Source organism: Gouania willdenowi, chromosome 11 (assembly GCF_900634775.1).
Source record: "Gouania willdenowi chromosome 11, fGouWil2.1, whole genome shotgun sequence".
Taxonomy (NCBI): Eukaryota; Metazoa; Chordata; class Actinopteri; order Blenniiformes; family Gobiesocidae; genus Gouania; species Gouania willdenowi.
Window position 1 is genome coordinate 17,859,657 of NC_041054.1, and position 14,236 is coordinate 17,873,892.

General features: G+C 37.6%; 1 protein-coding gene across 1 annotated transcript in view; it reads right to left on the reverse strand.

Annotated features, from left to right (window-relative positions):
• Nucleotides 1-14,236, reverse strand: part of csmd2 (CUB and Sushi multiple domains 2) — a 340,353-nt gene that overhangs the window by 25,580 nt on the left and 300,537 nt on the right. The window contains exons 51-58 of the mRNA XM_028460920.1: nucleotides 13,711-13,896; nucleotides 13,390-13,584; nucleotides 12,547-12,720; nucleotides 12,248-12,421; nucleotides 11,756-11,929; nucleotides 3,296-3,484; nucleotides 2,298-2,471; nucleotides 735-917 (exon numbers count right to left, since the gene is read on the reverse strand). Coding sequence (XP_028316721.1) covers nucleotides 735-917; nucleotides 2,298-2,471; nucleotides 3,296-3,484; nucleotides 11,756-11,929; nucleotides 12,248-12,421; nucleotides 12,547-12,720; nucleotides 13,390-13,584; nucleotides 13,711-13,896 — 1,449 coding nt within the window. The remainder of the gene's footprint in view (nucleotides 1-734; nucleotides 918-2,297; nucleotides 2,472-3,295; nucleotides 3,485-11,755; nucleotides 11,930-12,247; nucleotides 12,422-12,546; nucleotides 12,721-13,389; nucleotides 13,585-13,710; nucleotides 13,897-14,236) is intronic.

A 14,236-nucleotide genomic window follows, 5' to 3' on the forward strand; every position in this document is an offset into this window, starting at 1 on the left:
TTTTTTTTATTTATTTATTTTTTTGTTGTTATTTAAAAAAAAAAAAAATTGAAGCCTAATACAAAAGAATGCAGGATTGGGGAGATAGGTGGAGAATTCCATTTTATTCAAAGAGTAACAACATAATTCTCATGTTTATATTGTTTCTACAAAAATAACTAAAACCTTTTATGTCTCCAAGCTCATAAATCCATTAAAATATTTTTTTCATAAAATAAAGTACATTTAACAAGGCACCGTAAAACAATATTCTGCTTTTGTGCAATAAAATCGAGGAGAGCTAGAGCTGTAATCGGGCTTTTGATGTTAAACCTGACACGGCCTGAGCCCAACAGAATACGTCCAGAAGCAGTCTAAACCTGAATAAAGCCTTTTTTTATAGCTCGCAATCGAACTCTGTGCATGCACAGAGCTTTTGCACCACTTGTGCGTCTTTCTCACACTAATCGAAACACATCACCTGACTGCTTATTTACCGCGCAGCACCCGAGCTTGTGTAAAACAACAGATATTAAGACAAAATCCAGCTTATCGGGTCCTGTCAGGTTCAAGCAAAGATCTTCAGCTCTAAGAGTTGCTCAATACTTCTTTAAAACTCCAACACAGCTTACAACAGTTTAATCAAACTAATATAATATGTATGTTGACATTTCACTTTCTTAGCCCCTAGACCAAACCAGCAAGTATTTTTCTTTTCATGTTCATTTAGAGGAAAAGAAAATAAAGTTTCTTACCAAGACACTCCGGCTGGGTGCCCAACCAGGTCCTGTTGGTCAAACACGTCCTCTCTGGTGAGCCTTTCAGTACATAGCCAGGCTCACAGCTGTAACGGACCACGCTGCCCAATGCAAACTCGTCTCCGAGACGAATGCCGTGCACGGGAACACCAGGATCTCCACACAGTCCGGCATTGTCTCCTAAAGGTCAAACAAGCACAAAGATGAATCGATCTCGATCAATTAATCGATTCTTTGATCAATGATTTAGTCAATTCGATAAACATGACTATTTATCGCCATTTTGCCTTCCGCTTTAATTTTTTGTTAAAACACCAAACATTAGTTAGTGAGAAAAAGTGAAAAAAGTTTTTCAAAGAATGATTTTCATATAAATGCCTTAAACAGTCAGGCTAGAAATTTCTCAGAATGTATCAATATAGTGTTTTTATTCTTTAATGTGAAAAAAAAAACTATATATATATATATATTATTGCCTCTGAATCGAATGAAATTGAAATTGTATTATGGCAGGCTTTGACATCGGCAAATATCGGATCGCTATTCTGATAACCGATATCGTATCGGAATGAAACAGAAGATTTACACGCCTCATAAATATGTGTACATGTCAACATGTACATGTATCCCCTTTAAGCACAGGGAAAACTGTGTGAATGTATTAATTCAGTTTTGATAAATTGCCACTCAGAGTAAAGGAAAACTCTTCATGTGTGATTTGCCTGTTCATTGACTGCCTTTTGAACCTCATTATGTTTATTTCATAGCTTGGCGGAATTATAGGTCGTCCGATAAATCTAGTTGCAAAACATTTGGCCCTCATGAGGACTTCTTTTGTCATTTCTAAAAAGCAGTGGTTAAAATCCCTTTTACGGCACACAGCAGTCATCCAAATCTGATCTTTAAAAATTTAAGATCTTACTGAAACCTTCTGTTTATTGCCTGTTGAGAAAACAATAGCAAAGGAAAAAAAAATATTGAACTCGTGAATTACGACATAAAGCTGTCGGCATTCTGCTTTATTGTTATATAGATTGTGTGTCTGGGTTACTTTTATGTATCCGCCTATGGTAATCCCCAAATCCCCAAAGTATTTTCCATGTGTCTTGTGTTCCGAGTCCAGAAGCAAATAACTGTTAAAGCAGGGGAAGCACTGGGGACTCTGGACTTTATACGGCTTCATAACCTAGCAGAGGTATAAGCATTGAAGCCTCCCAGTGTAATGTGAGCAGATTAAAGTCGTTTTATGGGGACTCTACCTTTGCCCTTGAGGCCTTTGAAGTTGACAGGAAAGTCCATCTTTGATTAAAATAAGTTTTCCTCTCACCAGCGACCAGCAGCTGCTGAAACTCTGTCAGCCGAGTATCAACAAGGGCATTGTTGTTGTGACTAAGTCATTCCTCATCTGAATTAGTCAGTAAACATTAATCAAGGGAAGAAAATGTATGAACCTTTGTTGTCTTGAATAGCAATAATGTTGGTGAATTATTGTCACATTGATCAAAGTCGTCCATCCGAGGGACAGCGCACAGCTCCATCTGCGTCTATAGCGTTTCATACCAGAGCAATGCGGTGGGGAGCCGCTCCACTGCCCGTCCAGCTGGCACATCCGGGTGGTGTTGCCAATGACGGTGCGCTGACCAATGCAGCTGTAGCGAATGACGGAGCCGACTGTCCGACGATCACCTGAGATCTGCGCATAAGGAGGCACGCTGGGCCGGTCGCACAGCACCACTGTCGAGGGCCGATAGAAAAAAAAAAAGTCAGATCACCATAATGTCATTTCACCATAATGCTACTCATTTCAAAGGTGCTTTGACACCAGTTTGATATTTTAAGTCAGCGTTTGCCAATTTTTTTGACTGAAGTACCCCATTCTCTTATTTTTGAATCCAAGTACCCCGTTTGTCCGACGACAACATTTTGCTTCAAAAACTATTTAAAACAATTATAAAACATAATGATGGAATGAACTAGTGATAACACACACTTTAAAAAATCTCATTTTGTAAATAAGTGGAACAAAAGAGTATTTAGTGCAGTGGTTCTCAACCTTTTTTGAATCGTGACCCCATTTTGATATAAAGTATTTCTTGCGACTCCAAAAACAATTGGCAGTTTTTGATCATGTTTGAGCTCAGTTTTTTTCATTTTTTTTTTTACTGCATTTTAGTTGAACTAGATTTGTATTTCACAAAGTAAAAATATAGAAATACAGTAGAAAATTCTGTGTTTTCATGTAAAAAAAAAAAAGAATGAAGAAAATTCAAAAATCTTTCTCTCAAGTACCCCTTCAGTGCCATCGCGTACCCCTAGGGGTACATGTACCCTCATTTGAGAAAAAATATTTCAAGTAATAATTCCCACTCTCCTAAAATTAACAGGAAACTACTTCAGTAACGACTACTTATTTATTCACTTGTGTATACTTGTATACTGTATGTGTATATTTGAGCTGCAGAAGAAAACTATACAAAGAATAAACATCCCCGTTTATAGAAAAAAGCTTCATTTTCACACTCTCAAACAGAATGAAATGATAAAATGTAGCTTCTCACATAAGCATTTAGGCAAGGAACGATCCCAGGTGCTGTCTCCCTGACATGAGAGGGAGCTGGTGCCCAGGAGGTAGTAGCCTGGGTTACAGCGATACGTCACAGCGGTCTGGAAGCTGTATCGATGCGGACCACTGGCAAGTACCTGCCTGATGCTGTTCTCCACATGGCCTGGTTCAGTGCAATTTACAACTGGGAGATGGACAAAGTAGAGACGACAAAAGACAAATCAAGCATTAGGGATGTCTTAATCTTTCTCTTATGTATAATGGCGCGTTCACACCAAACGCGTCTAAAGCGTCAACAGCATCAACAGCATCAGGTTTACATAGACAATATATGGTGGACGCACTTCTCGGGAGCGTCAGAGGTCCCGCTATGCGTCCCCCGCCTCCTGTGGGGTGCGTTTTGAAGCTTTTCGCACAGCGGACACTGTGTGTTTTGAGATTTCAAGCTTTTGACGTGCGTCCGGCGCCTCCAACGCGGCCGACGCTGGAGTTGGGATTGTTTAACTTTTGGGGCATATTGCTGCGAGTCGACCAATCAGGAGCTTTCCTCAACCGTGGCGTTTTCAGAATAATGAAGGAAAGCAACACTAACCGGAGGCGGAGACAGATGGACAGGTGCTGTTTTGCTTGAATAGAGAGCCTGTAGTTGGTGTCCTGGTAGGAGATGCGAGCGCCGATGCGAGTCAGCAGGTCGTCAAACTGGGCACGGGAGAGACAGAAGTTGCGCTGAAAGTGACTCTCATCCGAGGGCAGCTCTGGTGAATCCAGAAACTCGATAGTGTAGAGCCGATGAACAGGAGTCGGAGGGGGCGTGTTCAGCAAGGAACTCCAAACTTTATTCTTGAGTCACCACACTTCTCTATAGCCCTCTAACATCACAGTGCACAGACTGAGTCACACCAAAATACATCCAACCCGGAAACACCGCCTTCTCAACACAATGTTCTCCACCACTTCACAGTTACTGGGTGAATTATGAACGTAACTGATCGCCACAATATCATCCATTGTATGAAAACCACCGGCAACAGGGAAGCCCCTCCCCTCGACGCACTCCCTTCCCAACTTGTTTGGACGCGCGTCCCGAACATCTTCAATGCTGGTGACAAGCGTACTGATTCAATGAGCACAAGCGTCCAACTAAGGGCGTGAGGCTCGATTTTGACGCCCGGAATGCATTTGGTGTGAACGCAGCATAAGGCTTGCAATAGATCAGACATAGGCAACAGGCAGCCCGGGGGCCACGTGGCCCTAATTTTATGCGGCCCCCAAAACAAATCCCAAATTACAAAAAACTGACGTTGGAGGGAATATATAGTAAATAACTCCCAAAACACACAAATCGTTGACAAAATGCAAAAAGTACACAAAAACAGTCCAAAAATATGCAATAACAGACAATAACCACTTGAACAAAACAAAATGACTAGAAACAAGAACACATTTCAGAATAGCTCCAAAATTGGGGAGGGAAAAATGCAGGAAATGACAGAAAAGTACACATAATTACAACAAGAACTCACAAATAACAAAAACACACAAAATGACTAAAAACTGACAAAACAACAAAACCAGACAATACATTTCTCCCCTGTAATAATGCTCTGATTGGTCATTATTCTAAATGCTGTCATTAATATTGCTAAAGTGGCCCTTGAATAAGATACAATCACATTTCGGTGGCCCCTGCTGTAATAGAGTTGCCCATCCCTGCAATAGACGGTAATTTGTCTGCAATTCCATTATAAAATAAACATTTTAATAGGCATTGTCTGTCTCTAACAGACAGGATATTTCCATTTTACAAGCGGAGATTTTTTTCCTCTTGATGCTCCTTCATTCTTTACTTTCCACATTCAACATGTATCCATCCACTCCAATCCTAATAAAGAAGGAGGCAGACTGGGGGAATAAACATTTGCTTCATTAGAGGCAGGCTCCTGCTGGCCATCTTGGTGCAGAGATGTTGATGGATGAAGAGCTCACAGGGGAAGAGGCAACATGTCAGTTTAGCACCAGATGGAGGGAGTTAGGAAAGGGGAAAATGAGGGTGGTGCAGCCAGAGGAGGAGTCGGATAGAGTCAGTGAGGAAGAAAGTCCCGATGGCTTAGAATAAATAAAACATTTCGACAAAAACCAAGCCAAACATGATCGCTGACGTGTTGGAATGACGCTCACATAGCTTCAATAGTGTGAATAAAACTCCTATTCTAGCTTGTATTGTCACTAATGACCAAATGTGTTCAATAGTGGCAATGTTATATTGGTTTATAAGTAACATTCCAACACTACCATCATAACCATTATGGCCCATTTTGCCGTGCCAGTTTCACCCCAGAATTTGCTATTGCCAAAATGAATCTATTGTATGCTAACAGACCTAAAACGTTGCTCATTTTCAGGCTTAGAGGCAGGCCAGCATAGTCCATTCACCCAAAAATACTTCTAATGATGAATTCCTCCAGTAAAGCGCTGCTGAACTGTGCATGGTGCTGTCATTTACAAATTATCCCCTAACACTGCACAGCATATTGGAACCTGCTAAGCTCCTTCTGCGTAAGACTTTCCAGGCTCTGATTCCAGGTTTTGAATAAATGCATTAAAGACTTAAAACACAACTCAGCCATCATCGTAACTGACTGGTCTACTGCTAAAGGTCTCTGAGGGGGGTCCAGTGGTCGGCAAGGGTTGGGGTCAATTACAAATTATGGTAACACTTTAGTTTAGGGATTAGTAACATATTGGCTTTTATTTAGTCATCATTAAGTACTTATTAAAGCCTTATTAAGTATTTATTAATGCCTTATTCTTAATAATGCCTTATTATACACTTAATGGCAGTCTCGCAGTCCAAATAGGGTTAGGGTTAGCGTTAAATTTAACCCTAGCATTTTTAGATCATAGTTCATATACAACAACTTCCTTACTTACTACTAATAAGTAATAATTCTGAGGTTATTGAGGGAGAACTCTGAGTTAATAGCTGTACAATAAGGCCATGCAGAATAAGGCATTAATAAGTAATTAATAATGACTAATTAAGAGTCTATGTTACTAATTTGCATGAGAATAAGCAACTAATAATGGTTAATAGGTGTTCCCTACACTAAAGTGTTACCGGAATGACAAATATCCATGTTCAATTACTAATCAATTGCGATTCCAGTGACCAGCGTTATCTAATTACAATTGAATTAGAATTAGTTTTTATCCTCAGAGAGTAAATTAAAGTACTAAAGTTCAATTACAATTAATCACAATTGTCAAGCCTGAAATAAATAACCTAATAAAAGTTAACCTTCCTTTTGTGTTAGCTTTCTGTTAGCATCTCTCATGATAACGGGTCCTAAATCAGCTATATAATACACTAAAAACATATATCTATCATCTAATTTATTTCCTATCTATTGGTTACCTGATCAGTTTTAATATTTTTGGTGCAGCCTTTTTTGTGTCAGTGTACCCCTCTATTTACTTTTTTTTTTTTTTAATTGTACAATGTGGGAAAGCTTGATAAAAAAAACATTTTATATAATTGTTAACTATATACAGTGTGTGTACAACTGAACATAGAACTGTAACATAGTTCTCACAGTTTTGCATGAAATTATAATCGACAATTTTTTTTCAGAATTTCCATGGCAATTACACAAAGTCAAATATCTAAACTCAATTACACTTTCATTACAATTACAACAGCAAAAGATTTTTTTCAATTACAATTCCAAATACACGTACGCCACAATTGTCATTAATTATCAATTACACAATTACAATTATAATTGACCCCAACCCTGATGGTCAGCAACAAAGACAGCACAATGATGGGTAAAAGAAGAACTAAGGGTAATTTATAGGGGTGTTGAAAAAATTTTATTCAGCGATATATCGCGATATTACGTTGCACGATTCTCGGATCAATTCCAAATGCACCCATATCAAATTTTTCAGTTTGAATCTAATTCTTAAATCTGAATGTTAAATCTAACTGTTAAATGTCAAATCTAAATGTTAAATAATAAATCTAAATGTTTAATCTAAATCTACATGTTAAATATACATATCTAATTTAAATCTAAATGCTTAATGTTGAATCTAACTCTTGAATCTATATCTAAATGTTAAATGTAAATCTTGAATACTTCATTTTAAACAAAGATTTAACATTGACATATTTCACAAAGATTGCTATAAATCTGGTCATAAGTAACAGGTTTGTTGCTAAATCTTGTGAAAGGTTGCCATTTATTTTAGCATGTGCAACTTTACAATCGGCGTCCCATAGGCATGTATTTATTGTGAATGAGAAACACTTACTTCTACACCTGGGAAGGTTTGTCAGTCGACGCCATTTGGCCTTTTATCGCATGAAGAGGAATAAACATACAACTCCGCGAAAGCATGTATTTCTGCACCGTAAATTGGTGATTAGAGACGGATAGCAAAGTGGCTGCACTCGGGGTGGTTCTCCTAGATCTTGCATTATTGATGCAGCCAACTGCCCTCTAATTACTCTAATCTAGACTGTGGGAATCATTATCTTTGTCTGACCGACTCCTGATCTATACTCAACTTCTCCTGCCTGCTGCATCCAGCCCTCACTATCTCCAAAGGGAGAACCAACACTTCACCTCAGTGGAGGCAAAGGGCGGATAGAAGGAATGGATCTCATTGCACCATCATTTTTTCCACTCAGTTGAAAAAGCACATGAGAGACAGAAAAAGTACCCTAGACTAAGCATTTAAAATGCTGTAATTAGGTAGATGAATCAGAATTTCACAGGAAAAAATAAATAAAAACAGACATTAACACCACTAATGCCTTCACACCAACAGAAAGGATAATGGAAGTCAAAACCCTCACATCACATGGGATCCTGGGAGCGTTCTGGATACACGTTTCCTTCCAGTTTTAAAAATATCTATTTTTGGTCATTTGTCGTCTCTCAAACTATTGGTAAATGATTGTCTTCCTGTGTAGAGTGCAGGGTTCGGGTAAATTATAATAGTAATTGCATAATTGATAATTATTTACAAATATGGCGTAATTATAATTGTATTTTTAATTTTAAAAAAAATCTGTTGCACGTATAGTTAAATTATAATTGAGTTTAGATATTTGACTTTGTAATTGTAATTGCCATGAAAATTATATAAAAATTGTCAATTATAATTTAACACAAAACTGGGGAACAGTTCAACACATATGGAGCTAACAATTATTAAAATATGTTTCACATCAAGCTTTCCCACATTTTGCCATATTAAAAATACATCTTAAAACCTATATTTTCATTGATGAGGAAGCCTTACAAAGTAACCAATAGATAGGAAATACATCAGGTGATAGATAGTTGTTTTTAGTGTATTTTACAGATGATTAATGACCCATTATCATAAGAGATGCTAACAGAAAGCTAACACAAGAGGAGGGTTAACTTTTATTTGGTTATTTATTCAAGGCTCAGTAATTGTGATTGATTTAAATTGAACTTTTGTAATTAAAAAAAATTAACTGTAATTAAATTGTAATTGGGAACAATGCCGCTTGCTGTAATCGGAATTGAACACAATTGTAACTGAAAAATACAGTATAATTGACCCCAACCCTGATAGAGTGGGCCCCAGCTTACACAGAACAACCAGTAGACCCCACTAATATAATAATATTAGAGGATGAAGCTGGTAAATATGATGAATAGATGAATGACTTGGAACTTTCACATTTTTTTCCAAATGTTTTCAGTGCCTAGCCTTCGGCGAGGTGTCCCTTTTGGTGCTCGTCACAAAACCTTCAGTAAACCTAAAATGTATGGGAGTTCTGAGGCCTTCAAAAACACTGACAAATTAAAAGCATTTCCCTCTACTATTAAAGACAAGAAGGATATAAAAGGTAAATCTCCAAAGCCATCGGTATGACAGAGAGGAAGAAAAAGAAAACCATACTTCTTCCCCTGACGGACAGGTAAGCCTCAGGGTGAAGCTGAGGCAGCTTGACTATGAGAACACAGCACATGCAAATATTGTCCTGATTCTGGTTCTAAAAACAGAATATTACACATAAAAAGAACCATCTCAAAATGGGAAGTTACGTACATTGAAGATCTCAAAGGCAACACCTGGATCACAGAATGTTGCAGTATTATTGAAAGAAAAACGTTCACAAGCAAATGTACACCATTTAAAAAAAGATTGAGAGAAAAAACACTTTTAGATAACTAGGAGGCGTCGCTTGTGAAGTTGCTCATGTGAAAATAAAAACCAACTTTTTTGCAACATTTAGCAACAACCTACATTTAAAAAAAAAAAGTATGTGATTTTTTTATGTTACTTTTGACCAAATTTACAGCAAGATTTGCGAAATGTGTGATCTTTGCTTCTCTCGTAAAAATATAATGTCAATGTTAAATAATAAATCTAAATGTTAAATCTAAATGTTAAAATTTAAATTTACTGTTAAATCTAAATGTTAAATCCAAATCTAAAATGTAATTGTTAAATGTTAAATCTAACTGTAAAATGTCAAATCTAAACCTAAATGTGAAATCATAAATCTAAATGTTAAATGTTAAATTTAACTGTTAAAGGGGACATATCATGGTTTTAAATCAATCCTTTTTACATATAAATCATACAGTTGTGGTCTATATAAAGCGGAACTGCAATACTTGGGTCTGAATTCCTCATTATTATAGCTCCACAGACCCCTTTTCTTCCCCTTTTCTGATGTGCTTCTAAGAGCAACTCGTTTTGGTGCGGTCTGTTTAAATGCAAATGAGACACTTCATACCCCGCCCCCTCTTCAGGTTACAGAGGTGACACTCGGTTCAACTCCACCCTGCTCGGCCTTTTTTGTAGTTTGATAGAAGAGATACGGCTATGTAGCGGTGCATAAACTTTTTATTCAGAGGTTATTTACAAAATGTCAACAACAGAAGACTTGTCCATCCAGCCTTACATGTTCGAGCCAGAGTCTGACCCGGCGGAGCGAGATGAAAATTAAGATGATGAACCTGCAGAACCCTAACAAGTGAGCTAACACAAGCACCGAGCTAACGCTAGCGCCAAGCTAACATCACGAAATGCATTTTAATACAGTCTTTTCGGAGACAAAAACGGCAAAATGAAATGACTAATGAAAACTTTAGACTTAAATTAAATCACGTAGGCCATATCATCAAGGATCTAAAAGGAGCACACAGCGCTAACATATGAAGTCTGAAGACGGTGCAACTGCTAATGCTAACAAAACAATGACAGGGACGTCTTATCATCACACTTTTTAGCGTTATTTACAGCTTACCGAAGTGCTCTGTTCATCATCTCCAAAGATAGAAGGAATTGAACCCTCAATCAGACAAAGTCTTTCAGCAAATCCTTCTTTATACTGGCGGAGGTTGCAGAAGCAGTCATCCTTGAAGTGCTTCACGCACACAAAAATGACCTTACCCACAGATGTGGCTACATTTCCGTAAAAAATAAAACTCAACCAGGCACTTTGAAAAGGTTCTGATGCTGGGAGACGGTGTAATGAAGCGTGTGGGTTACTACATCCAACAACCAAACATTTTGACTTATCCTCTCGTAACTTCGGCATCCTTGAGCTTGGACTACAAAATCGCAGCGAGAAATAAAAATGGCGGATTGCTCGAAGTGTTGGGCCTGGAGTCGATGTCTTAATTTGGCAGTTCCGCTGCAAATACTGTGACGTAATAGAGAATAGAAAAATCGAAACAGATTGAAAAATATGACTAAAACAGAATATAAAGATATCTACGGAGCACCTGAAGAGACTAATTTGATTTTTTCTGTACTTCTAAGCACTCTAAATATACAACAAAATGCATTTAAGGGCTAAAAAAGTGGATTTAGCATGATATGTCCCCTTTAAATCTAAATCTAAATGTCAAATCTGTTAAATGTCAAATCTAACTGTTAAATGTCAAATCTAAAGCTAAATGTTAACAATAAATCTAAATGCTTAATATAAATCTAAATGCTTAATATAAATCTAAATGTTTAATCTAAATCTAAATGTTAAATCTAAATTTTAAACCTAAATCTAAATGCTAAATGTTAAATCTAACTGTTAAATCTCAATTTAAATGTTAAATATAAATATTAAATATAAATTTAAATGCTAAATGTTAAATCTAACTGTTAAATGCTAAATGTGAAATGCCAAATGTTAAATCTAACTGTTAAATCTAACTGTTAAATCTAAATCTAAATGTTGAATGTAAATCTTAAATACTATAACATTTAGGTTTAACACTGACACTGAAAGTAAATATCACAAATTTCACAAGGACATAACAAAGGAATTCACAAACATTTTTTAAATGTGGTTTGTTGCTAAATGTTGCAAAAGTTTGCTGTTTATTTTAGCATGTGCAACTTTACAATCGGCTGCCCATAGGCATGTAATTATTGTGAATGAGAATCTAACACTTACTTCTACACCTGGGAAGGGCGTTACTCCACTGTCCGTTCGCCTGACAGATGGACTTCACAGACCCTTGCAGCACATATCCAGTATTGCAGACGAAGCTGACAATGTTGTTCAGATTAAATTGGGTTCCCTGTGTCATTCCAAATGACGGGTTACCAGGGTGACCACATGTAATGGCTGCAAGGAAGAAAAAAATACTTCATCATCCAAAATAACAAGAATGTTGTAAAAATAAACGCTGGCCTACAAAAAAGCAAACGCTAATGATTGTGGCTGTAAAAGCTCCAGGCTACACAGCACCCAGCCTGTGCTATTCTATCCACTGGTATTCTTGTAAAAAGAGCAGTAACAATACATTGTAACTGTGACTTCTTTTCAATGTATTGATCTTGTTTTACAAAAATCCAGAATCATCCTATTAACTTGTTCACTGTAAAGAATTAGTTGGTTAACAAAAACACAAATCATTGCTGTTAGTTCTTTAAGGGGACTTACGAACACAAACAGGCGTATTTCCAGACCAGCGGTGGTCCTGCTCACAGATCCTCACAGACACTCCTATTAAACGAAATCCTGGGTTGCACTGGTACACAACACTGCCTCGATAGTTGTAATTCTCCCCAATTATTTGTCCATTTACAATTGGCTCTGGTGTTCCACAGTGTCCAGCTGTGAATAGCAAAAAAAAAAAAAATAAAAAAAAAAACTCAAATCTAACAGGTGAAGGTTTTTCTTTTAACAACTTCAGGCCTAGAGTTTATGAACTTTGGATTGCTTGAAAGGTAATATCTCACCCAGACACTGGACTTGTGTTCCACTCCAAAGCCCATTAGACATACACTCCCGGACCCGAGATCCCACCAAAGTGTATCCTGTGTTGCAGGAGAAAATGGCCGTGGCTCCATACACAGTCAGTGTTCCGATCTTATTACCATTTGGTGGGGTCCCAAGGTCCCCGCAGGAGATAACTGAGAAAAGAAAACAATACGATAGATTACAACCCCTTATGGCCACAGCAAGATGATGAAGATGATGAATGGAAATGTTATTTCATGGAGGTGAAATGTTTTTTCTTTCTTTCTTTTACTTTCATTGTCAAATGAGCTTTACCTCTTTAACCTCTTAGCTTCTACATGACCCACATGGCTATTTTTTATTCAGATTGAAGTAGGACCTTTAAAGGTTACAGATGATGTGAAATTTTGGAAATATATGGCACTGAGTAACAACAAATCATGTTTTAAATACTAAAATCTGTAGTCCACCCAAAAAAACCAAATCAAATATAAAGCCAATTCTCAGTAGGGAAGGCTACAAAAGCAGAAATAATTGAATTAATGGATGTAGCTGCAGCAGATTTGGAGATAATGCGCATATTTTTGTATAAAAAAAAGTTCAGGTGGAAACCCACTTTGCCACACCTGTGCCAAAGTCTTCCACAAGTTTGGGAACAAGTGTGTAACGGAACAATATCAGTCAAACTGATTCCAATCATTATTAGTCTAATGTTTGACCACTAGGTGTTGCAATTTGGCTTGAAAAACACATCCATTTTTATTCATATTTTTGCTGGATATATTTACATAATATTTATAATGGTCTATCTATCTGAGTTTAAAGAAATGGTCAGTACTCACTCTCACAGACAGGGCGAGGATCTGGATAGTTCCAAGTGCTGTTGGCCTGGCAGCGAATAATCCGTTGGCCTCTGTAGTAATATCCTGGGTCGCATAGAAGCATCATTATAGAATCATATTGGTTCTGAGTCCCATAGATCAGTCTCCACCTTCCGTGTTCCACCGCAGAGTGACCGATGTCGGGGCAGGTAACAGCTGAAAGAAAGTGAAAAGCAACCCTTTGAATTTAAATATATATAAAAAAACAACATAAAACTAACCAAAAAACCAACAAGTACCAAGGGTATGAAACCCATGAAAATGTAGTCAGAGAAAACTTACGGACACATCTGGGTGGCGCCTCAATGGGGCTCCACCTCCCTGATTCTTGACAGGTGATTGACGTTGTTAGGGGCCCAGAAAGCCGAAACCCAGGATTGCACCGGTATGTGGCCGTGGCCCCCAAAGAGAAGTCCTGGCCTCCAATGCTGCCATTCATAGGCGGCACTGGCATTCCACAGGACATGACTGGGAAATGAAAGATGGCGTAAAAAACACCAACCGCAAATATAATGTTTGAATAACTTATGCAGTAATTTGCAAAACACTTTCTGACAATGGCTTTCCTGTACAAATTAACCCCAAGAGCATGCACTGAAAGGGCTGTTAACATTAGCCACCACCTGCTCAATAGTAATCTTTCCACCTGGTGCTTACTCAACCAAACTCAGCAGCTCAGCCCAGTCCTAATGACACAAAGTAGGTTGTGGAGCATTTTTTTCAAGTTTTTTTTTTTCTTCATATAAATACTAAAAAAAAACAAAAAACAAAAGACAAGTAAAACAATTACTAATAATCCAAGATATTA